Source organism: Rhinolophus ferrumequinum, chromosome 11 (assembly GCF_004115265.2).
Source record: "Rhinolophus ferrumequinum isolate MPI-CBG mRhiFer1 chromosome 11, mRhiFer1_v1.p, whole genome shotgun sequence".
Taxonomy (NCBI): Eukaryota; Metazoa; Chordata; class Mammalia; order Chiroptera; family Rhinolophidae; genus Rhinolophus; species Rhinolophus ferrumequinum.
This window is the reverse complement of record NC_046294.1, coordinates 16,992,671-17,016,848: the sequence shown is the minus strand read 5'-3', so window position 1 is coordinate 17,016,848 and position 24,178 is coordinate 16,992,671. Positions and strand designations below refer to the sequence as shown.

The 24,178-nt window shown below is 39.7% G+C and overlaps 1 protein-coding gene and 1 pseudogene across 5 annotated transcripts in view; both read left to right on the top strand.

Moving 5' to 3' along the window:
* Positions 1–2,899: 2,899 nt before the first annotated feature.
* The window catches only part of TTC17 (tetratricopeptide repeat domain 17), a 96,266-nt gene continuing 74,987 nt past the window's right edge, over positions 2,900–24,178 (top strand). For 2 of the 5 annotated variants that reach the window (XM_033119570.1, XM_033119572.1), the window contains exons 1-2: positions 2,900–3,087; positions 23,921–24,010. In XM_033119570.1, coding sequence (XP_032975461.1) covers positions 2,929–3,087; positions 23,921–24,010 — 249 coding nt within the window. In that variant the 5' untranslated portion in view covers positions 2,900–2,928. Of the gene's footprint in view, positions 3,088–23,103; positions 23,210–23,920; positions 24,011–24,178 lie in introns of those variants that run through there. The other 3 variants (XM_033119569.1, XM_033119567.1, XM_033119568.1) reach the window with 2 other exon arrangements.
* Positions 22,219–23,154, top strand: LOC117030017 (glutathione S-transferase A1-like; annotated as a pseudogene).

Below are 24,178 nucleotides of genomic sequence, written 5' to 3'. Positions count from 1 at the left end.
GCAAACATCTGCCAGTACCCCAACGAGGCGTCTTCCTGCACCCCAGTCTCGCTAGCAACCAGGCAAGACACAGGAAGTAGGATCCACACGACCCACAATCTGCCATCTGCTTGCTAACCGCACTCGCTAGCCGCAATCTGCTCCGCTTTGCCAATCAATCTGCCCCCTTGCCAGCGTAGCCACGGCAGTTATTTTAGTGGCTAATGGCTAACTTGTAATAGCTGATGGCCACCCAGCCACAGCGGATGGCCATCTGATTACAGCTCATGGCCATCTAATAACCGAGCCAGCACCTTTCCACGTGAGGCTGAGAGCCTGGAAACTGCTCTCTGGGGCTCTGTCCCTACAGTGGCCTTGGAGTTGAGAATGGCCACAGTCAGCAGCTAGCAAAAAAAACTGGGACCTCAGTCCTCCAACGGCAAAGATCTGAATTCGGCCAAGAACTTGAAAGAGCTTGGAAGAGGCCGCCATGCCTGCAGCCTTGGTATCAGTCATGTAAGATACCAAGCAGAGAACATAGCCACACCATGCCAGATGCTTGACCCACGGAAACTGAGAAGTATGTTAGGCTGCTAAATTTGCGGTAATTTATTACACAGCAATAGAAAGCTAATACAGGATCCCAAAGGACAAGTATTGTCATTGAGGGAAAATAGAGGTAGGTGGTAGACTAATGTTACAGAAGCTATGATTCTACCCCTTTCCAGGTTAACTTGTGAGTGTCAAAGAAATTGCTGATGGCCGAAATATGTGATGTTGGGGCTTCTCTCAAACTCCATCCTTCATCCAGACTCAGGCTCCAGAGTCAGGTATTAATATATCTGAGTCCAAATCTGAGTTCTGCTGCTCATTAGCTGTATGATCTCGGCCAAATTACTTAACCAGCCTACACCTGGTGAATTAGCAAACATTAATAAGAACTATGCGTGTACAGTGTCGAATATGATTAAACACTCAACACATGTTTGATGATGATGACTGCCATTATTTAGCAGCTTTATACACAGGTAAGAGTCGACTTCTATACCTTAAAATAAGAGGCTGAGGGGTGGCCAGATGGCTCAGGTGGTTAGAGCTCTCAATAACAAGGTTGCTGGTTCAATTCCCGCATAGGAAGGTGGGCTGCGCCCCCTGCAACTAAAGATTGAAAACAGCAACTGGAGTTGGTGCTGAGCTGCGCCCTCCACAACTAGATTGAAGGACGACTTGGAGCTGATGGGCCCTGGAGAAACACACTGTTCCCCAATATTCCCCAATAAAATATTTAAAAAATAAAATAAAAATAAGATGCCGAGAACAAAGGGACTCCATCACTTGCCACTTTTCTGTTTTAAAACTTTGGAACATTTCTACTGCCTATGTTTAAACGCCTTGGTATGACATATAAGAAACCCTTACACCTGCCGTCAGTTTCACCTTTTCACTCTTATTGTTTATTCTGCCTGAATCAGCACTTTTGCTCCAAGCCTTTCACCTGGTTGGTTGCTCTCCCTTCTACACAGGAGCCCTATTAGCCTACATTTCAATTGCTAAGCTGCGAATACCCTACTTGATTGCACACTGATCAGTGGTTAGATTTCCACACCCAGTGTCTAGCACAGTACTAGGCAAAAGCAGATAAGCCATACATTTTTAATGAAATGAATGTTCATTACTTCAGTCTTCAAGGAAAGCTGCTCTCGGAAAGAACAAAAAATCAAAGCTGTGCATGGCTTCCAGGGCACGTACTAGTGTTTAAACACTTGGCAATTTTTTTTTTTCCTGCAATACACCAGTGTAGGGAAGTGGTCAGGCAAAATTCTCACTCTCCTTTTCTCAGAAAGAAAACCAAAAGCTTAATGAACCTAGATACAAATGACACACCAAGCTAGAAAGCAGCCTGAGATACCTAAAACAACACATCTAAACTGGAAGCTAGAGGCCGGGCCAGTCACTTGACCTGCGTGTTGGTTTACTAATGGGAAGTGCTTCTCAAACTTGAATATACATACCAGTCACGTGGGAATCCAGTTAAAAGGTAGAATCTGATGGGGAGAGGAGAAGAGCCAAGAATGTGGTTTTCTAATCAGCTCCCGCATGATGCCAATGCTTCTGGTCTCCAAACCTAGACCTCCAGCCTGGACCTGTACTGCCCATTAAGGGAGCCGCATGTGGCCATTAAGTCCCTGAAATCCGGACAGTTTGAATTTAGACGCGCTGTAAATGTAAAATACATACTGGTTTTGAAGACTTAGTACAAAAAAAAATATCTTACTAATTTGTACGGAATTAGTTCCGTAATTAGTTCATATTGAACTAATATTTTGTACATAATGGGTTAAAAGTGTTAGTTATTTCGCTCTGTTCTTTTAAAGTACATATGCGGTTCCTGGCTCACATTGTATTTCTACTGGACAGCGCGGCCTTAGACTAACAACCGTCCAGATTCTGACGCTTCCACTACCGTGAGGCTTTAAGAATAAAAGATAACACATCTCTTCCCTTAGGTGTTTCGAAAGCATACCTTTTATTTCCCAACTATTTTACCCAACCAGAAACAATAAGAGAATAGCTAAGGCTTTGTGTAGTACGAGTATACATAGAAATACTTGTATCTGTTCTCTGAGTCCTCTCGTTTAGGCGTAGGCTCCACCTAGCACACTAGGTACTTTCATCTCCCTCCGGTTCCCACGCTCCGAGACCGGCTCACACACAGAGGAACAGTAACAAAACAGCGGCCTCCGACCTGACACCAGGATGGGCCAGCCGCCGGAGACCACGCTTCCCGGTCGCCCACACCGAGGTCGAGGAAGCCGGTCGTCAGCGGACAGCGTCCCTTCGACTCCTCCTCCTCCTCCTCCTCCTCCTCCAGCGCCGACCTCCCCAAGATGGCAGGCGGCGGGGGCCCGCTTCCGCTTCCGGTGTAAGCGGCCGGGCCGGGGGGGCAAGATGGCGGCTGCAGTCGGTGTTCGCGGCCGGTGCGAGCTGCCGCCTTGCTCTGGCCCAGGCTGGCTCTTCAGCCTTTCCGCCTTGCTAAGTATGGCGGCTCGAGGGGCCTTCGCCACCACCCACTGGGTCGTCACGGAGGACGGGAAGATCCAGCAGCAGGTAGTGGCCAAGACGTCCCTCTGCGCCCGCGCCCGCCCTCGCCTTAGAGGGATTCCCCGGCCCGACCCCTGCCTGTTTGGCTCCGCGTGGCCCCGCCCCCAGCCTGCCTTCCCACGGTCCCTGCGCCCCGGCCCGGGTGACCCCGGCGTCGCCCCCTCCCCACTTGTGCCCTGGCCCTTGCCTAGGCCACCTGCGGGGTTTCGGGCTTCCACCCGTGGAGCCGCGCGCCGCGTGGGAGAGTCGCCGGGCGATGGGGGGTCGGGCCCTGGGGACATTTTCTCGTGCTTGGGCTCTAGAAACCCCACATTCATTATTTATCCCTGCCTCTGGGTCCCCTCGGGCCCACGCGTCACCAGCTCTCCCCGAGGAAGTAGAAAGCAGGTGGCAGCGCCGGGATGTGAGCAAGTCCCAGGGTGGTGACAGCGTCGGCATCCCAGACCATGGGTCATTTAATGCTACTTCCCCCAGTCTCCTCTCCCACATGCTGGAATTCGTGTCAGGCTGCGGTGGTTTCAGCTTGTACCGTTACCCAGGTCAACGGGGGCACATTAGACACAACACACTCTCCTTAGGACGGAATTACTTAAAGACGCCTCTGGTGGCGTTGCCAGCATCTTTTCAGCTGTAACTGCCCTCGTTTCCCAGTGTACTTTGCATTGTTTCTTTACCTAGTTCCTGTGACCCAACCCCGCAAGGAGGATGTGCGATTTCCCGGATTCTTGTATGCCTGAACGAATTTCTCAGACGAGAGACTGCTTTTCTTACATAATTTTGTGATTGCCTGCATTTTGTGAATGCTGATGCCCAAAGAGTACGTGTGTGCGCTACAGAAGCTTGGGAAGCGTAATGATTTTCAGCACTTGAGAGCAGTCCTGAAAAGTCTAGCCAACATTTAGACAGTGAAGTGTGTACCCCGTGCAGTTTAGCCCACTGATCTCAAATGTATTCACCATTTTGTGAAATTACTGGGCCTTAGGGTTGTGTGTAATGGACGGTGATAAGAAATGTGAACCTCACTTTGTGTAAAGTGAGGTGCACATTTAGATGTGATGCAAATTTTATCTCAAGTATAATGAGAGTTAAACAAAATGTTTAAAAATCAGCGTTGGTATTGGTGAGTGGTTTTCGGTATATCTGAGCAAAGACTGACTTTCGGATGGGGTGACATTTTCTCTATACCTAACTTATATTAGAAAACAATTTCCTTTTCATGGCCATACCAGCTGCGATTTAAAGTATATGTGTTTCATAAATCCTAGAAAACACTGCAAGTTCATGTGACAAAAGATTGGAAATTTTATCTGAGTCCTAGTTGCTTCTCCCTTCTTTTGTTTCTTGATGATGGTTTTCCCTGAGGCCCTCATGAAGGGAGAAGTGGAATTAAGTTGCTCCTGCTGCAATTTGGGGAGCCCTTCTCTTACTGGCTCTTCTGCAATATTGTTTTTGGCCACAGCTATTTATGCTCTGTGACATTGATTTCTCCTTCCCATTTTGGTCTCCTGCCACTCAGCTGAGAAAGTAGCCCATCTGAAAAGTGAAAGCTGGTAGAAATTGAGTACTTATATGCTGAACATGGCAGTGGGAAAGTAGAATCTGATTTGATTTTTGTTTTTTAACAAATTCCTTCTTTTTCACATTGGATATGTATGTTTTAGTGGGGAAAGGCCAATGGGTTGCTGGTAACTTGCCTCAGAAAGGGAGAAATCAGAAGAATTTTCTGGATCTCTGCCAAGTCACCCCTGCAGTAAGTAGTTAGGCTTAAAGTTAGGGAAGCAAGATTTCTTTATCACGTGCCTTTTTTAATGATCCTTTTCAGTGAATTTCCCAATATTTTGCTACATAACATTTACTTAAGTTCAGGCAACCAAAAAAATTTATACTAGAAGAAATAAAGTTGATGACTAACTACATTGTAACAAGAGGCTAGGCAAGGAAAGTTGGATTTAATCCGAGGAAAATGCAGTACGTATAAATAAAGTAAGAGTTGGATACCGTGGTCAGCTTCTGAGTTCCACTGTGGTAGCTGTGCGTGCATTACCCATGCTGCCCTGCCGGCAGTAATTTGAATGTAGGCAGAATCCAAACCTGCTTAAACCTGTTTAAATTAGATATGATAGGTCAGAGTTTCCATAGTGAACCTGGAGAAGTACTTATGAATTAAGAATCTGAACTGCCCAAACTGCAGACTTAAATCGGGACATTTTTCCATCCTTATAGTTACAGTTTTAAGTACAGTAAGCAGCTCTTCCCAGGAGAAGAGAACATTCATCTGGTTTTTCTATTTCTAGCCTTAGCATATGATAAAGATAGGCACCCACAAGTTACAGACTACAGGCTTGCGAACATGCGGATATATTGGAAGCTTCAGTCAGAGCGAAGCAGCGGACATTCCCTCCAAGCAGCCTCCTCACAGTCCAATAGGAGGCTGCTTCTGGCAGTACGTAGCAGGTGGTGAGCACTTGGCATGGCAGCTCAGGAAATTGTTCCTTTCCTCAGTCCCTGCTCCAGCTAGGAAGCCTGTCTTCTGTGTTTTTAGGCTTCGTGCATACGGAGCTGCCAGTGAACTCCCAGGAACATTGTCCAGGAAATCCCGGGGCTGGCATGTGAAGAGAATGCTCCATCGCTAAGTTAATTTGCCACTGCCATCTGGGGATGTGTAAGCAAAGGCCCCTCCTCTCCTCATCCTATCCAGTTCTGTGCTTTTCTCCCAGCTGTGGGCTTTGGCATACTTCTGAACCCCTGTGTCCCTGTACCTGAAAACCCTCTCACTTTATTTAAGCAGAGGTCCTTAACTTGGAGTCCATGGACTTAAGGAGCAGGCTCCTAAAACCTAGGCATTCAGAGGATCTAACAGTGTGTAATCAGGCGAATGCATCTTCTGGTTGACCTCATTGTCAACCAAGACGAGGCTTCAAGATAAACATTTTTTGTTTCATTTTGGTGTTCTTTTTCCTTAATTACTAGTGTGGCAACATCTGTTTTCAATTTTTATTAGAAATGTGTAGCAATTCACTTAACTTATTGAAGGTTAAATAAACTTTTGTGAATTCGCCTAAGAACATAGCTACTCTATATCGCATCATTTCTGTGGGAAAATCAATGCTTCATGTTCTGAATTACCAGCTAACAGATGAACTCTTGAAACGTTACCAGTTTGTTAGTTGCAGACTTATTGAATCCAGAAATTGTACGTCTAGCACTGGGTTCACTGCCTCTGGATATTCTCTTTGTAAGCGGAGATCTAAAAATTTAAATAGAGTACCATTTTTATCAACTCTCCTATAACATTGTAACATTTTCTTGCCTACTGTTTCACTCTCCTCCAATCTTAGCATAGAATTTTAGATTTGGAAAAATTCTTTAAGAATATGTTACAGCTCATAGGAGAGAATGTCACCCAAAGTCACACAACTAATGAATGGCATTTAGTTGTAACAGTAAATTAAAATGTATTAATTGGCAGTAGCATGGAAGTGAGCACTTTGTAATCCTGAAGTTTGAAGTGCTTTTTTTACCCTCTGGTAACACACATAAAGGAATAGAAAGAAAAACGTAAGCGAAAATGGGAATATGGAAGTAAATATCTTCTCTTTTCCAATTGGTAAACTGTGCAACATGTTTTGTAGTGACTTCAGATTGGGGTGGGTGGACAGGGGAGGGTCCCAAAGAGGTACGAATTAATTTAGGGGTTGTTTAGTCATTTTGCCTCCTATCAGGCAAATGTCTTCAGAGTACAGATCCTTTTAATTGCTTAGAACAAAATGAGGTTTCTGACAAAACATGCTCTGAAGCCTACCACCTTGGACAAACACCTGTTTGATAAGTGACTATTGCAGTAGCAATGGCCTAAGAGCCACGAGATTTAAGTTGGACAAACAGGCTAAATCTTCATCTCTGTTGATCTTTAATAGCTTATACATGAAGGAGTGGTTTGATGTTGATCTGATATAAAGTATGTGGTTAATCTGGGAGAGATATCCGTATGGTACCCTGAAGCTGACAGCTTTATTTCAGTGCTTTTCAAAATGGAACCCACCTTGTTGTCATGGAGCAGCGTTTCCTGTTTATACGCTTCAGGGATTCACTTGGATCTGAGAGGTCATGGTAGTTATTCACTAACTTGTTCAGCACCTGCTAAACCTTTGCAATTTGTCTTAGCCTATGGCATCTAAGTGATCTTATTCAATCCATCTTTTTAGATATTTCCTACTAGTATGTGTCTTCTTATAAATGACCCAGGTATTGATTTTGTTTATACTGTAGAGTAGTAATAGGAACTTGGAGATATACAGAGATGAATTATAACTTTAAATACTCTTCCCAATTATTTATTGAACAAGTATGCATTGACTACTTACTTTTCGCCACCCACTTAGCTTGGATGGATGTGCGCTTTTCCATTGGCGACAGTACTTCCAGCTTCATATGACAAATCTAAACTCATTTTCACCCCTACAATTGTGTCATGCTCTGTCTTCCCAAATGTAATGAAAGACACCACCATTCACCATCCACCCGTTGGCCCACATCAGAAACCTAATTGTCTTCTTTAATTTCTCCCTCTCTTCTGCTCTTTACCAACATCTTGCAATTGTACTTTCTAATTATATCTTACTTCTCCCCATACCACTACCATTACTCTTGAATTAAAGTAATTCAAGAACTGTAATGAAAATTTGAATTACAAAAGTAATGCATCGCATTATAAAAATAAATATCTAACATGGGAGTATTTAAAGTAATCAAGTGAAGTCCTCCCACCTCTACCCATTCTCAGTCCCCAAGGAAAACTGCCTTTAACAGTTTAGTACATATTCCAGGATGTGGTCCAAATTCTTTAACATGTCATCTGATCTGACCCTTCCTGCTTTCTAAGTCTTATCCCTGCTAATCCTGAGTACCCCACCCTAACCCCAAAGTATACACACTTAACCATACTTAACTTTTGTCGACATCCCCAAATATTCTCTGTTCTCACTTGCTTCTGGGCTTTCGCACACATTCTTCTCCCGAGATGTCCCAATCTGGCTCAGTCATGCTCTTCACAACTTAAATGTCACTTTCTCAGGGAAGCTTCTATAACGCCCAGATTTGAATAAGCTGGCCTTTCTATGTGCTTTCAGAGCGTCCTGTATTCCTTTGTGAAAGCATTTACCATACCATGTCGTGTCTGTTTACTTATGCAAACGCCCTGCTACCATGTTTCCCTGAAAATAAGACCTAGTCGACCATCAGCTCTAATGCGTCTTTTGGAGCAAAAATTAATGTAAGACCCAGTCTTATTTTACTATAATAGAAGATCAGATATAATATGTAATATAATATAATATAATGTAATATAATTAATATAAGACTGGGTCTTATATTAATTTTTGCTCCAAAAGACGCATTAGAGCTTATGGTCGACTAGGTCTTATTTTCAGGGAAACACAGTAGATGGCTGCATGCTGCATGAAAGGAGAGGCGATAGCCCTCCTCTGTGCGGCGCCAGCATCTCTCACACTGGTTGATCACATAGGCTGCAATAGTATCTGCTGAATGGATGATATAAGGAAATGTGCAAAGAGGTTCCCGCCTTTTAGGACTTGACCGTTGTCTGCACGAAGCCTTACAATACTGATTATGCGGTAGTCATTGGAGACCAGCCGAAAGGAAGCCTCAGACTTCCAGGAGATCTTTAACGCTCTCAGGAACCCATCAGAGAATTAGCCCGTAGGCCTTCAGAAACGGCACTGTACGCAGGTGAGAAGAGCCATAATTTCAGCGATTACGCTTGCCCATCTACTGTGATCAGGTTGTGTGTGCACGGCAAGTCATCCGCTTTGATGCCAATGTTACATCTTAAAGGTCAACTTTATTGTTCAGACATCAAAAAGTATAGAGAAGCAACAGGAGACAAGAAAAAAGGGACAAACAAGAAAAGCAGGAAAAAAATTGCAAAGGACAGAGGTGAGATAATGAGAAGTGGCAGATGCACTGTTGGGAGGGATTAGGATCGGCCGTCGGGTTCAGCAGTTGCTGCAGTGAACAGAAGGCAACCTGACAGTGAGGCAGAGGGGGCTTGCCGGCCTGTCAGGTCAAAAATCAGAACAACTTTGCACTCTGAAATGTAGGGGGCAGGTTGTGAACCGTACCTGTATCTCAGCTATATTCCACGATGGCAACAGCAAGACGAATTCCCCTGCGGAGTGTCTCTTTTGTAGCCAGATACCCCAAAAGAGTCGTTTGTGCTCACAGATTCTCCTCCCTCTCTTTGTAATCAGTCCTTCATCCCAAAATTCTTGTCAAGATACCTGGGACGTTCCATATTGCCAAATTCAATATTTAGTTCTGGGTCATCTTAACTGGTACTTAGCAACCCAGCATTTGTCCTCATACCTTATTGAACTGATTTTATACATGGCTTCCAGGACATATGCATTCTTCCCCTGAGATGTCCCAATCTGGCTCACTCATGCTCTTCACAACTTAAATGTCACTTTCTCAGGGAAGCTCCTCTAACGCCCAGATTTGAATAAGGTGTTCCTTCTAAATCCCTGGCCATGACTTCTCATTCTCTTGTGCTGAATTCTTGTCTTGAGTCTTAAATACTGGTGTGCCCCTTTTCTTCCCTTCATACATGTGCTCACCATACGATCTTACGCAGTCTCAAGCATAAAATACCATATACTTTCTATGAGGACTCCCAAATCATATCTGCAGTCTTCCTCTGAACTCCAGACTTATATATCCACTGCCTACTCAACATCTTAGGTCCATCCATCTGGACTTAGCTGCCCAGTGGACATCACAGATACATCATGTCCTGAACTGAACTCTGATTTCCCACCCCACCCCACCACAACTGAATTGCTCAGGTCCAAAGGCTGGTTTCTTCCTTAATTCTTCTTTTTCTCACATCTCATACCCAGTCTATCAGTAATGTCAACTTTATATCCAAAATATATCCAGGATCAAGCTGTGTCTTTCCACCTTTATTTCTACAATCCTAGTCCAGACTCTTTTCATCTCTCTCCTGAACCTAAGCACTAGCCTCCAAAATGCTCTCCTTGCTTTTTGCCCCATGGAGTCTGTTCTCCCCAGGGCAGCTTAAGTGATATTTTAAAAACCGTGAGTCTGGTCATGTCACTCCCTCAGGGGTTGTGGGGGAAAGGAAGCAAGGAGCATCCGAAAACCTTCAGTGGTTTCCCATCACACTTAATAAAACTTAGAGTTTTCACCATGGCCTGTATGGCCCTGCAAGACCGGGGGACCTGGCCCGTGGCCACGTGTCTCCCCCAGATACCACTTTCCTTCTTGTATGCTGTGCTTCAGCCACACTAGTCTTTGGGATGTTTTTCAAAGCACCAAGTTCGCTTGTTCTCGCTCCTTCCTCTCTGCCTGAAACACTCTTCTGCAGATATCATGGCTCTTTCCCTCTCTTCTTTCATGTCACCTCTTTTCTAAAAACAGCACCTAAAACAGCATCTCCTTCCATCACTCTGTCTTCTTTCTCTGCTTCATTTTTCTTCATAGCATTTATCACTGACACTACATTGTAATATAGATTTCATTGCCTGTCTACAAGAAAGTAACCTCTATGAAGGCTACAACTTTGTTTTGGTCACCCCAAGGCCTAAAACAGTGCCTGACATATGGTGTACACTCAGGAAATACTGAGTCAGTGAGAGGAAGAGAGAGGATGTGCATAACTGTGTGTACGTAATTACTTACACTTGTCATGGCTCTCGTGTGTCATATCAGCATACTGAAGGGCCGCCATCATTGTATAGTCTGGAGGAGGGACAGTGAGTCCCCTTCCTCCATTCCCTCTGTTGTGAATAAAAGGTCTAGGCATCCTGAGACTCCTCTAAGAACACAGTGTCTCTGAACCAGACTTGCAAAATGATGCCTCAGATAATCTGCATTCCTGGTGCCTGTTTGAACATATGCCTCTCCAACATCCCTTTTGTGATATGCTCAAAGAACTCACATCTGAGATTGTGGCATTATTAAATTGATTGAATAATAGATACATTTCGGTAAGTCACTTACTATTAAGAAATGTCTTTAGTATAAACATGTGCAAAAGCATTTATTAAAAATCTATAAGGTCATGACAATTTTATATAAGCTAAGTTTATATTTGTTTTCAAGACACACTATTAGGAGTTGACACTGGACATCATGTTGTGCCTCCCATATTTGTTTAGTTAATAGTAACTACTTCATGCTAACTTGCATAGAACTCATTATGCTTTTTTATTATTATTATTATTATTAACATCTTCAGATCTTCAGTTTCCCTCTGTGGCACTCAGTTATTTTTTAATAATTAAAATCAGGTGACTGGCAAGAGGAAACCGCCTCACTCCCCACCCCAAACCCCAGTGGTCAATCTTTTCCACCTTGGTGGAGAGTTGCTTGGTGGGGAGTTGAGATGGGTAATTTATCTTTAGTAAAACTCAAGGGAATAGTACCTGCCAAAAGTGCCCACATGGAGTCAGGGATGTTTTTACTTGAGCAAGTATTTGCTGAGTGCTTTTTGTTGCCCCTTATTACATTTGGCAGGCTCAGCTCACTCATTCAACACATATTTGAATGATTTCTTGGTTAGGTACTTGGAATACAGCAGTGAGGGCGATAGTCCCTGTCTTCATAGAGTTTGCATTTGATACAGTCATACATAGAAGTGACTCTAATTTAGGATGTAACTTTTATTGTAATAAAAACAATTCAATGTCTATATTTCACTGAACATTTTACCAAGTGTTTTCATTTATCTCATTTTATCCTCTTACAAAGCCAGTGAAATGTGGGCGTTGATCTCACCACTGAGTAAAGAAATTGAGGCTGGGTGTGATTAAATTCCTTGTACAAGGCCCTGCAGGTAGGAAGTGGCAGAGTGTGAACTTAAGCTCAGTTTTGATTCTAAACTCTGTGCTGTTTTCTGCAGTGCTAAACACTGTTACCAACAAGAACAAAAATTCTGTAGTTTTATTTGTAAAACAAATATCAAAAGTTTTTAAATTTTTTAATTTTTTTCCATTTTATAATTGAACTTAATTATAAAATATATGATCATTGTTCAAAAGTTTTTTTTAAGTTTCGTAGTATCATAAAATGAAATATAAAGTGAAAGTTTCATAAGTACTCACAATCCTTCTTCCTGGAAGCAATCACAAAATTATTTGTGTATTCTTCCAGAAAGTTCCTATGCGTTTGCAAACACATGTATAGATTTGTTTTAAATGCACAGCTGGAAATATTTTGCCTCACAACTAACTTACTCACTTAATAAGACTTAAACATCTGTCCACGTCAAAAATAAAAAGCTATCCCTTTCTACCCTAAGACTGCATAATATTCAGTTCTATGGATATTCTGTAATTTATTTACCCAGCTCCCTAATGAGGGACATTTAGATGTGTGCAGGTTTTTACTATTATAAGCAATGTTGCAGTGGTGTTCATACATATATCTCTGAATGCTTCATGAGTATGTTGAGTGTATCCATCTGTAAGATGAATTCTTTGAAATGTAATTTCCTGGTTCTAAGAATACATTATATTTAATTTTCTTAGATATTTCCAAATTGTCCTCCTAAGGGACTGCATCCAGAGTGTTTGAAAATGCCCAGCAGTATTTGGAATATGTAAAACCTTTGTTCATAATCCAATTCTAGTGAAAAACCAGTTGTTCTATCTACCGCCCTTCATTAAAATGTGTTGTGGCCATGAATAGAAGTATGAACAAAAGGGAACCTTCAGTTCCATTTTGTCTTCATAGAAAAATTAAACTTTTGTCGCTAATGCTTATTTCACACTGGTTGGGATTGCAATAAAAGCAATTAGTCAAGCCAATTTCCTTTTTTCCCCACAGTTGATACTACTAATGTTTTGATGAGTAATCAAGTTGAGCTTTATACAGTTCTCTCTTTTAGAGCAGCAATTTCCAGCATGAATAGCAAATAATTTCCTGGCTGTTGAGTTTGCCATTACCTGAGTAATGATACCAAGTTAACTAAGGTTCACTTTCTGGCACTGATTTTAATGTCCCACTTCCAATATTTGATTAACATATCTGACTTAGCTTGGGCTGCCATAACAAAATACCATGAACTGGGCAGCTGACGCAACAGAAGTGTATTTCCTCACAGTTCTGAGGCTGGAAGTCCAAGATCAGAGTGTCAGCACAGCCAGGTTCTGATGAGGCTGTCTTTTCTGGCTGCAGAGAGCTGCATTCTTGCTGTGCCCTCACATGGCAGAGAGAAAGAAAGTGAGCGCTCTGGTGTTTCCTCTTATGAGGTCACGAAGCCCATCATGAGGTTCCCCACCTCATTACCTCATCTAAACCAAATTATCTCCCATACACCTATTCTCTAATTACCATGACACTGGGAGTTAGGGCTTCAACATGTATTTTGGGAAGACACAGTTCCGTCCTCAGCACCCATCTAACAGAATTCTCAGGCGCTCACCGGTTTTATTAATCACCATTATTTCTGTTGCTTCATACATGCTTACATTGCTATTAAAAATCTCCACAAAGTGAGTGGCTTAAAAAACACAGATTTATTATCTTACTGTTCTATAGGATTAGAAGTCCGACCCATATTTCACTCGGCTAAAGTCAAGGAGACAGCAGCATTACATATCTTTCTGGCAGTTCTACGGGAGAGTCTATTTCCTTGCCCTTTCCAGTTTTTGGAGGCCACCCACATACCTTGCCTCGTGGCCCCTCTTTTTTTCACCTTCAAAGCCAGTAACATTGCGTCTCTCTGACCGTTTTTCCTTAGTCACGTCTCTCTCCTTGACCTCCCAGTTCCACTTTTGTTGTGATTGAGCTGACTGCTTTTATTTTTTTATACAGTTCTTAATTTTTTAATCATAGTTGACATAGCTCTTCCACTTTTAAGAACCCCTGTGATTACATTGGGCTCAGCTGGATAATTCAGGTTACAGTCTCTATCTCAATTAAGGTAATTTGAATAACAACCCTAACTTCATCAGTTACCTTAATTCCCCTTTGCCATGTAACTTAACATTTTTAGAGGTTCTGGGGATTGGGACGTGGATGTCTTTATTATACCCTCATTCTGTGCTCAATAAATATTTGTTGCTGGAATCAGAGTCACTTCTGAGCTACATACAGCTCTAACTATATAGCTACATAGTTTCTGTATAATTTTACCAAAAAAATGTTATAAGTATTCATATGCTACATGTCCAGACTCTTGTGTCCTGATCCAGTGTTTTATTCTCTTTCCTTGTAAAATTGTAAATTGTCCACTTTATTATCTTATTTGTGTAGCTCTTGGTTACATGAATCAGAAAATGTAGACTAATAGCACTTTTATAAGAAGTTGTTCGTGTTGAAAATGAAAAATTAACTTGCTTATCAGTTAGAAAAATGGTGATTGTTCAACATGAATGTTCTCATGAAATTGGCTGCAAGGCTGTGCACGTTCAAATCTAGATTATAGCTATATAATATACTTCAAATACCTAGATTATTTCAGGCATTTTAGACATGACTTTAGGCATTCACAATTGCATCTCTCAAGAACGGCGCCAATAAGAAGGTAAAATCTAATTGAAGGTAAAACTTTCAAAAATAGGGATATAAAGCCATAAAAATTCATGTGATAGTCAGAATTTTTTGTTTATTTAAAGTTTATTTTTAGTTTTGATAACTTGATATCTTACCAAATTGAGACTGGTTTTTAATTCCTGACAGTTCACATTAATTGTGTTTTGTTCATCTTATACAATTCAGTGTTTCGAGTAAAAGATCTGTTTACATTAATAGTAAAGTTGCTTTTTAAATTTATCTTATTTATTTTTCTTATTGGTTTCAGATGTATAAAACTAATAGTTGGACATTTACACCCCTCACAAAGTGACAACCCTCCCACCCCCAATCTGCCACCTCTCCAACATCGCACATAGCTGCCACTGTTCCGCCGACGCCATTCCCTGCGCTGCAGTCCACATCCCATGAATATATATATATATGTATGTATATATATTAAATATTTATATACATACATATATATATATTAAACCACAGTCGACACCCATCAGAATTTAGCTTCAGCTTCAGGTGTACACTGCAGTGGTCAGTCACCTACACCGTCCATGAAGTGGTCTCCCCAATTAGACAAGTGTCCATCGGATACCCTACAAAATCTTTACAACATTACTGATTATACTCCCCAAACTATCTTTCGTATCCCCGTGGCAATTTTGTGGTTACCAACTGTGCTTTCTAATCCCCTCACCCTCTCCCCCATCCTCACTCCACTCCCATCTAGCAACCCTCAGTGTTTTCTCTATATCTCTGAGATGTTTCTGATTAGCCTGTTCACTTTGATCATTATAGCCAGGAGCCCCTGTAAGTCCTTCTGAAGGGTTGAGGCTGCACTGGTATTTTGTAAACTTGCGCTTCACTAGACCTGGAAGAAAGTACAAATCCACGATGATTAGCCTTCAGTCTTGAAGAGAGAGTTGCATGCAAAGTGGGGCAACAGATTTTTCTGCCTTCCTTACCCCCATCCCTCTAAAACTCATCTTGCTTGCCTCTATATTAGCACAACGGGAGTCACTTTTAAAAATGAGTCTTCCTTAGGCAATCATTTGAAAATGGCAGTGAACTAGATTTGAGATAAGGGTAAAAATCTGAGGGGAGGGTAAGGAACAAGAAAATATAATAGTTGTTGCCTTTTTGAGGTGCTTTGCCTGGCCCCACATCTGTGAGAGGAACTTTTCTCTATGAATAGATAAGGAAAAGCTACAAAATTATTCCTCAGACCTGAGTTTGTACTTGTCATTACAGTTTGTTTTTTAATGTATCATAATGCTCTAATGTTTCATTTTAAAGAGATGACCCATAGATAACATTTAAGAAATACTTTATATATTTAAGTAATATGTGTTCACTGTGGAAAAAGTCAGAAAACCCAAGAGGAGAGTAACAGCTAGCGAGTAATAGCTAGCGTCCCACCAGTTAGAAACCACCATTCATAAAATAAGATGTATCAACTGTCAGATGGATTTAAAGAGAGGCAGTAAGAAAGATTCTTTATCAGTAGACAAGAAAAGAACTACATGTGGCCAACAAAGATACTACAATGTATTTACCCTTTTTCCTGCTTCTCAGAGTGGGTAGCAACTCAGTGACTGTTGTTAGGAATTTAAGTTGATTCAGCTATTCTGGAGAAAAACTAGCAAAAAATATAAATTTCAAGTGCAGTCCCTTTACTTCTCAATTCTCTTTCTGGGAAGGAAATAATTAGACACCTATCCAAAAAATTTAAGTGTAAAGATATTAACAACAATATTGTCAAAAACAGAGAATAACTAAAAACCCAAATTTTAGTTAGTAGGAACATGGGTAAATAACTTGAATATAATATTAGCCACTAAATATCCTCTTTCCCTAAAAATAAGACCTAGCCGGACAATCAGCTCTAATGCGTCTTTTGGAGCAAAAGTTAATGTAAGACCCAGGATTATATTATATTGTATTATATTATATCATGTCTTATAGTAAATAAGACCCAATATTATATTATATATCATTATATTATATTATATTATATTATATTATATTATATTATATTATATTATATCTGGTCTTATAGTAAAATAAGACCGAGTCTTACATTAATTTTTGCTCCAAAATTCACATTAGAGCTAATTATCCAGCTAGGTCTTATTTTCGGGGAAACATGGTATGATGAACTAGATCTATATTAATTGGCAGAGAAATCTGATGAAATGTAGAGAAGAGGGAAGAAGGGAAGGATATAGTATAGTAAATATATTATGATTCCATTTTTATAAAAATGTCTACATTGCTATATGTGTATATATGCATAAAAGTTATCCTGACATGAGATATATAGATATAGATATCTATATCTGTATCTGTCTATAAAACAGCAGATATCTCCAAAGGTGAGATATCAAGTAATTTTAATTTTCTTGTTCATGTTGTCTATAATGTGTTTGTTTTTTCAGTAACATACACTTAGCTTACAATCAGAAAAAAAGTTTTTTAACGTTGGAGGTTGTTAGAATGAAGCGGCATAAGAACAGAGAGGGCTGACTTTTCCTGTGACACAGTGAACAAGTTCTCAGAAATAAACAGCCACTACTAATTGGAGCCTGGGTTTAACAGGACAGACTGACAGTGTACAAGAAGCTGTTAACTGCAGCTTTGGAAATTGTCTCTGCCTAGAACAAGTACAAATTTATATGGGCAAATTGAAAGAATGATAATATCATTTATTTGAATATCAGATTTCTTCAGTGGTGTAGATTAGTCTGGTAAAAATGTGCTACTTTTATGACAATCTTTTACAGAGATAGAATTTGAAAATACAAGGAACTTTAGAAGTCAGTAGTTTGTGTCCTCTGAGTTTATAGTTGAGGAACTGGAACCTCAGGCAGGAAAGGTTGGGCAGCCAGTCACAGACCTGTCAAGGACTCATTTTTCTCCTCATTCCTGGTGGCTTGGCCCCTTTGCCTCCTCTTCAGATCGTCATCAGTTGAGTGATAATGCCATAGGAAGTGGGTATGGAGCGTCCAACAGATGTGACATCAGAGAGCTTCATCGAACAATCAGCAGTGTATTAAGTGCCTAACATGTACCTGAAAGCATACCGTGTTTCCCCGAAAATAAGACCTAGCTGGGCAGTCAGCTCTAATGCGTCTTTTGGAGCAAAAATTAATATAAGACCTGGTCTTATTTTACTATAATATAGGATCGGGTCTTATATAATGTAAGACCGGGCATAATATAATATAATATAATATAATATAATACTGGGTCATATATATGTGTATGTGTGTGTAATATAAGACTGGGTATAATATAATATAGTACCAGGTCTTATATATAATATAATATAATATAATACTGGGTCTTATATTAATTTTTGCTTCAAAAGACGCATTAGAGCTGATGGTACGGCTAGGTCTTATTTTTGGGGAAACACGGTATTAAGTACTGATGTTTGAAAGAGCAATAAAAAACATTTTTGTGGAGAGACAGACGCATAATAATTACACAACGTAATACATGCTATTAAGGAAGTGTGTATAAAGTACTAAGGGAGCTCAAGAAAAGGATGGCCTCACAAAAGAAATGTCATTTGAGCAAAGTCATTTGGCCTTTCCCAAAAGTGTAGGGATAGAAATGTATTCAAGTAGAAGAATTAGCATGTGGCTCTTAAGAGCCACAAGGATAAGAAGATAACCTAGGAAGAGGACCCTAAGAAATAGCATCAAAGACTTTTTGTATTGAAAACTTTCTTTGTAATATTTGGACAAATTCTAAGTGCTACAGGTGTACTTTGATCTAGGGCTCAAACACTGTAACTAGAATAGGTTTTTCTGTCTTCATTTCTCTGCTTTTTTAACCCCATTCTCAGGCCCCCTGTGAATACGAATTGGACAGTTCCCCCAAAGCTCACTTAGAGCCACTTTAGTACCAACTGACCCCCTAGTTAATTGATGTCCCGTCTCAGAAATAATCACCATGACCAAGGGAAAGGAATTACTCACTGACTAGGGCTTCCCCTGTGGGGAAGGATGCGTCCAGCCAAGCGAGGCAGGTGCTTGGGCCACAAGAAGGGGATTGCAGCTCCTGGATAACGAAAACTAAATACCCGCTAAGTGGGGTTATTTAAAGTCCAGGTGAGATCTTGGTTGCTTTGAAGATTTTTATTTAAGTTTTCTATCATATTGTCTCAATATTTAAATCTAAAATTTTGAATAAAAGATTTAAAATATTCCATCTCTGGTTTCTAACTGAAGGGGAAATTTTTTTGAGATTTCACTCATCAGTTTCAATCTGCTGTTGGGAAACGAGAGAGTTCCCTGATTAATGTTGCTTTTGTGTACTCATTTAAATACCATTTTAAAACATGATAAAAATGTACATCATATGTGAACTCTAAGTTGCATATAAGGGCTAGAATTAACCTTACAATAGAAACGTTCAATTTTTTTTCATAAAGGGCCGATGGAAAGTGATTAACTCAAACTTGCTTTTGTAGAACTCAAATATGTTTATACCCTTAGATTGGTTATTTTAAGTTTAAAATATTCACCCTTTACCTAATTTGGCAGTGAAGTAATTACCCTCATTTAGTGATATTTCCATCCATTACCATGTGAATTTGCTGAATTCACAGAAATAGGGATCCAGATTAGAGATGTAGATATTAACAGTATCTTCGTTAGAAACAACAGCAAATGAAATATGTGAAAATAAAGTTAAAATGAGTAAGATATTTACTGCTATTATATGTAATTGTATACATGTACTTCCGTAATGTATTCAAAAGAAAATAAATTTGAATTGCCTTACATGGTTTGTCATTTTCTTTGTTAAAATAAATTGCTACAATAACAGTAAAACTTTGTGTACCTAGAACTCTTAAAGAATGAATCATTTTGGATCATAGAATTCCATACGGCTAATTTCCAAATACTTAGTTTTTCCCTGTAGTTTAAATTTTGCTATAAAATATATTTCATACTCCCTCACCTTCTAAAGTAGAAGAAACTGAATATAATTCCACTTTTTCTTTATGATTTGGGTCATTACAAGCATCATGTATTGTGCTGTGCAGTAGTAGAAGTTTGTGGGGTTGTCTGTGCCTTATGACAAATCCATGAAGTGAGTTGAGGCCTCGTGTATGCATTATGGCCTTTTTAACCTCTTTCTAATTTCTGTCACTCTTTGCATTTGGGCATATAGCAGCCTCTTCTAAACGCTAACAATTTTGAAGGCATGTTACAATTCCTTTTGTATATAAAATAGGAGTACATAGGCTCCAAATGTTGACTCATAGTAGGCCTGGTTCAGAGTCCTAATAAACCTTTACTGGTTGAATGGATGTTGTAGTGTTTACAGAGTTGTCAAACATACCTTCTTTGCAATCTTCTAAGGAAGAGAGGTATTTGAAATGAGATATGTTCAAGCTAAGTGGCATTTGCCAAGCATAATTATCATAAAGTCCTAAAATGTAAGAACGTGAAGGTACCTCAATAAAAATATATGTCAGGCTATAAATCTTCTGCAGCCAACCCTTATCTGGTGAAGATCCATGCCATTTGCTGCCATGTAAAAAGAGAAACACAGCTGTCAGTGGACTCCTTTCCTTCTGCTAATAACTTTATACCGCCTCTAGCTGCTGTATGTTTGTTGTACTGAAAGCTTCAGGAAATGAAAAGTATTTCCTTATATTTGAATGCTGACCAAACCCATGCTATTCAAATATGGTAAAGCCCTGGTTATGTAGTATCTTCTTAATGTAAAACTAAGATTATACTTCAAATATTTCTCTAATGTAAACCTTCATTTGTCTCATTCTTTCATGCCTCTTGCAGTTCTCCAAATATCAGGTAATCAGACTGGTTAGGTATTTTGGAATGGGAATGTCATACTCCTACATTCATTCCCCCTCCCCCAATTTTTCTTGAGAAAAACCTCATTTAAAAATACTTGTATAGAGTCATAGCTACCTCTTGAGGTCTGGACAAAGTTGCAAAGTAAGTAGATTTTCTTTAGCTTCCTTATGTAAAGGTCTTCTGTACTTTGGCTACTGGCAGTAGCTTTTACCTTTTCTCCTATAAAAATTTGGTTTCTGTATCACAAATAATATATCACATTGTTATAAAGAACATTGATAGGCTTTCAATTTAAATCGGTCCATAGTCAATCCATTATAGTAGCTTTCCCTATCCATATATGACTCTTGGGAATATGTTAAACTACTGTGAAAAGAGAAACAAAATTTTCCACCTCTTGTTGGATACACCTTGTAGGCCTTTGCTAGGTTTGATTGTTTAATAGAGAAGAGTTACAGCTCAGGTGGCCAAGTTTAGGCCTTGCTCTTATATTTTTAGTGTCTTTTAAATTCAGAGTCCAGTTTTAATGTAGATTCCAGTATAGTGGAAAAGCCAGGGAGCAGTGAAGTGATCTCGTGTTAAAAGGGAGACCATGAGAGATGATAATTATGTAACTGCATAAAAGTAATTGTGTAGTTCAGATAATTGCAATGATGTAGGAATGGAAATTGCTCAGGGCCAGCCTCTTTCCTCTGGCGTCTCTGAGATGGTAGAATGAGGAGAGGCAGATGAGTTTTATCTGTAGTCACCCAACATTGTCCAGTTGTCATAGTGCGTATTACTAAAGCAACCACCCATCTTTATTTCATGTTGTTCTTATTCCCTGTTTTTGAAATAATGTTCCTTTAAAGCCTCTCATATTCACCAAGGTCTAAGCAATTCTATCTTCTGCACTTAAAAAGCTAGCTCTAAAAGCAGTCAGTTGAGCTAATGTCAATTTATTAGAGGTTACAAGGAAATAGTTCATTCTCACAGTCGAACTTCTTGAAGGGCTGGTACTGTGTTTACACAAAAATAAGACCTAGCTAGACAATCAGCTCTAATGAGTAATATTATATTATGTAATACCTAGTCTTATTTTACTATGATATAATATAATGTAATACACTATAATACTATACTATACTATAATATACTATATGATACTATACTATATATTATAATATACTAATAATATACTATATTATACTATAATAATATAGTATAATATGATATAATATATAATACTGGGTCTGGCTGATGGCCGAGCTAGGTCTTATTTTCGGAGAAACATGGTATATAATTTGACAATCTAACACTGTGAGGTAGCAGGAACTTCATCTCATCTCTGAGGTACCAAGGCCACTGTCTTAGATGTTTTTCTGAAATTCAAAAAATGTGTGTGTATTGTTTTCTCCTTATTATAAACGTGTACGTTGCAAACAATTAAAAAATATACAAGTGTACAAAGTAAAAGTGTGAATGTATCTCTCCTCTTTATCCCACTTCCCAAAAGACACCACTTTAAACCAACATAGTTTTGTGCATGATATAGACATGTATATATCTATAAAAATATATACATGTAATTCCTTTTAAAAAATCATAGTATATTTATTATCCTTTATTGTTTTAGTTACCTTTACATTGTGAACATCTTTCTATGACCGTAGATCTAATTTTCTATATCCCCTTCTACTGGATAATGGATTTCCCTATTTCCTTATCGATGGACTTAGGTTATTTCTTTCTTTCTTTTTTTCCAGCTGAAAGTGTTATAGTAAACATCCTTGTATATATCTGCCTACTTGTTTAAGAATGTCTGTAGGGATTTGGACCCCGCCCCTTTCAGAGGGAGAGGTTTGTCACAATAGTAAAGCCTCTATGCAGACATCATGATGTGACGTGGAGGAGCTGAGCAGAGAGACAGCCTGGGCTTTAAATAGAGAAACCAGGAGCTGTATCATGGTGGGGAAGCCCAAGCTTTACTGCTTCAATGGACGAGGCAGAGTGGAGTCTATCGAGTGGCTCTTGGCCGCAGCTGGAGTAGAGTTTGAAGAGAAATTTACAGATACTCCAGAAGACTTGGGAAAGTTAAAAAACGATGGCAGTTTGATGTTCCAGCAAGCGCCAATGGTCAAAATTGATGGGATGAGGCTGGTACAGATCAGAGCCATTCTCAACGACATTGCCACCAAATACCACCTCTGTGGGAGAGACATGAAGGAGAGCCCTGGTTGACATGTATGCAGAAGGTATGGCAGAGTTGAATGAAATGATCCTGCTTTTTTCAGGATGCCCACCTGGTCAAAAAGATGCCTGGGTCACCCTGATCAAAGAACAACAAATCTTTATTTCCCCACCTTTGGAAAAGTGTTGAAGAGCCACGGACAAGACTACCTCGTTGGCAGTAGACTGAGCAGGGCTGACATTCACCTGGTTGAATTTCTCTGCTATGTCGAAGAGCGTGACCCCCGCCTTCTGGTCAACTTCCCTCTGCTGAAGGCCCTGAAAACCATAATCAACAACCTGCGTACTGTGAAGAAGTGTCTACAGTATGGCAGAGGAAGCCTTCCCTGGATGAGAACAATTTAGAAGAAGCCAAGATTTTTGAGTTTAAATAAAGCAGGCATGGACACCCAGCACATGCAAGACCAATATTCTGAAGTTTTCCACCAGTGAAGTTCTCTACCTAAATTTAGACTTTGACTCTTGTGAGACTAAGAACCTTTTCCAAAGTAATTAAATACTCATCTCCTATGAGCAGGGGGGAAAAAAGAAGGTCTATGGGATAGTTTCCTAGAGTGTATATTGCCAAATCAAAGGGCATACACTTTTAACATTTTATGTTGTCAAATGACCCTCCAAACAATAAAAATAAATTTATAAGCATGCTACCAGCATATGAGGGTTCATTTTTGCTGCATCTTTAACATGGTCACTTACTTATAATCCAGAGAACATGAGTTATAAATAATCTGAAAATTATGTATCTTTCATTTATGGCTTCCATAAATAGCTTTCAGAAATAGCTCCTTTTAGTATTTTCCTTTTATTGCTTCCAAACCTGTTCAGCTATGGAATGTGCTATCAAGACAAGACAATCCCTTTTTATTATTACAGGTGTGAAGTATCTTTTAAGGATTTATCATTCATTGCCAGACACTTCTCTTCTTGAATATTTCTTATATGACCAGTCAAGTTAGAATAGTCACATCAAAACCTTGCTCTTTCAAGGTGGAGTTCAAGGGACAGCTATTGAACCTGTCATTCTCTTTGCTGAAATTTATATATGATCATTTTTGAAATACCCCTTGAGTTTTACTGAGCACCTAACACTGATTATAATGGTGATTGAACAATAATTCAAAACATATTAAAGGAAACTTTGTTAATCCAAACAAATGTTAATGAAATCTAAGCTTTATTTATTGCTTTCTTGCTTGCAGGTGGATTCACCAATGAACTTGAAGCATCCCCATGACTTAGTCATATTAATGAGACAAGAAACAACAGTTAACTACCTCAAAGAATTGGAGGTGAGGAACCTGGGCACATAACATGCAGCTGAAACTTGTATTTCACAGGAACTATTGTATTAAAAAAAAATTTAAACATTATTTCTTAAGCCTGATTCTTTGACTTTTACAAGAATTTACTACTTTTAAATCATGTTTTTAAAAATAACATCTGGTTAGAGTAGCCTT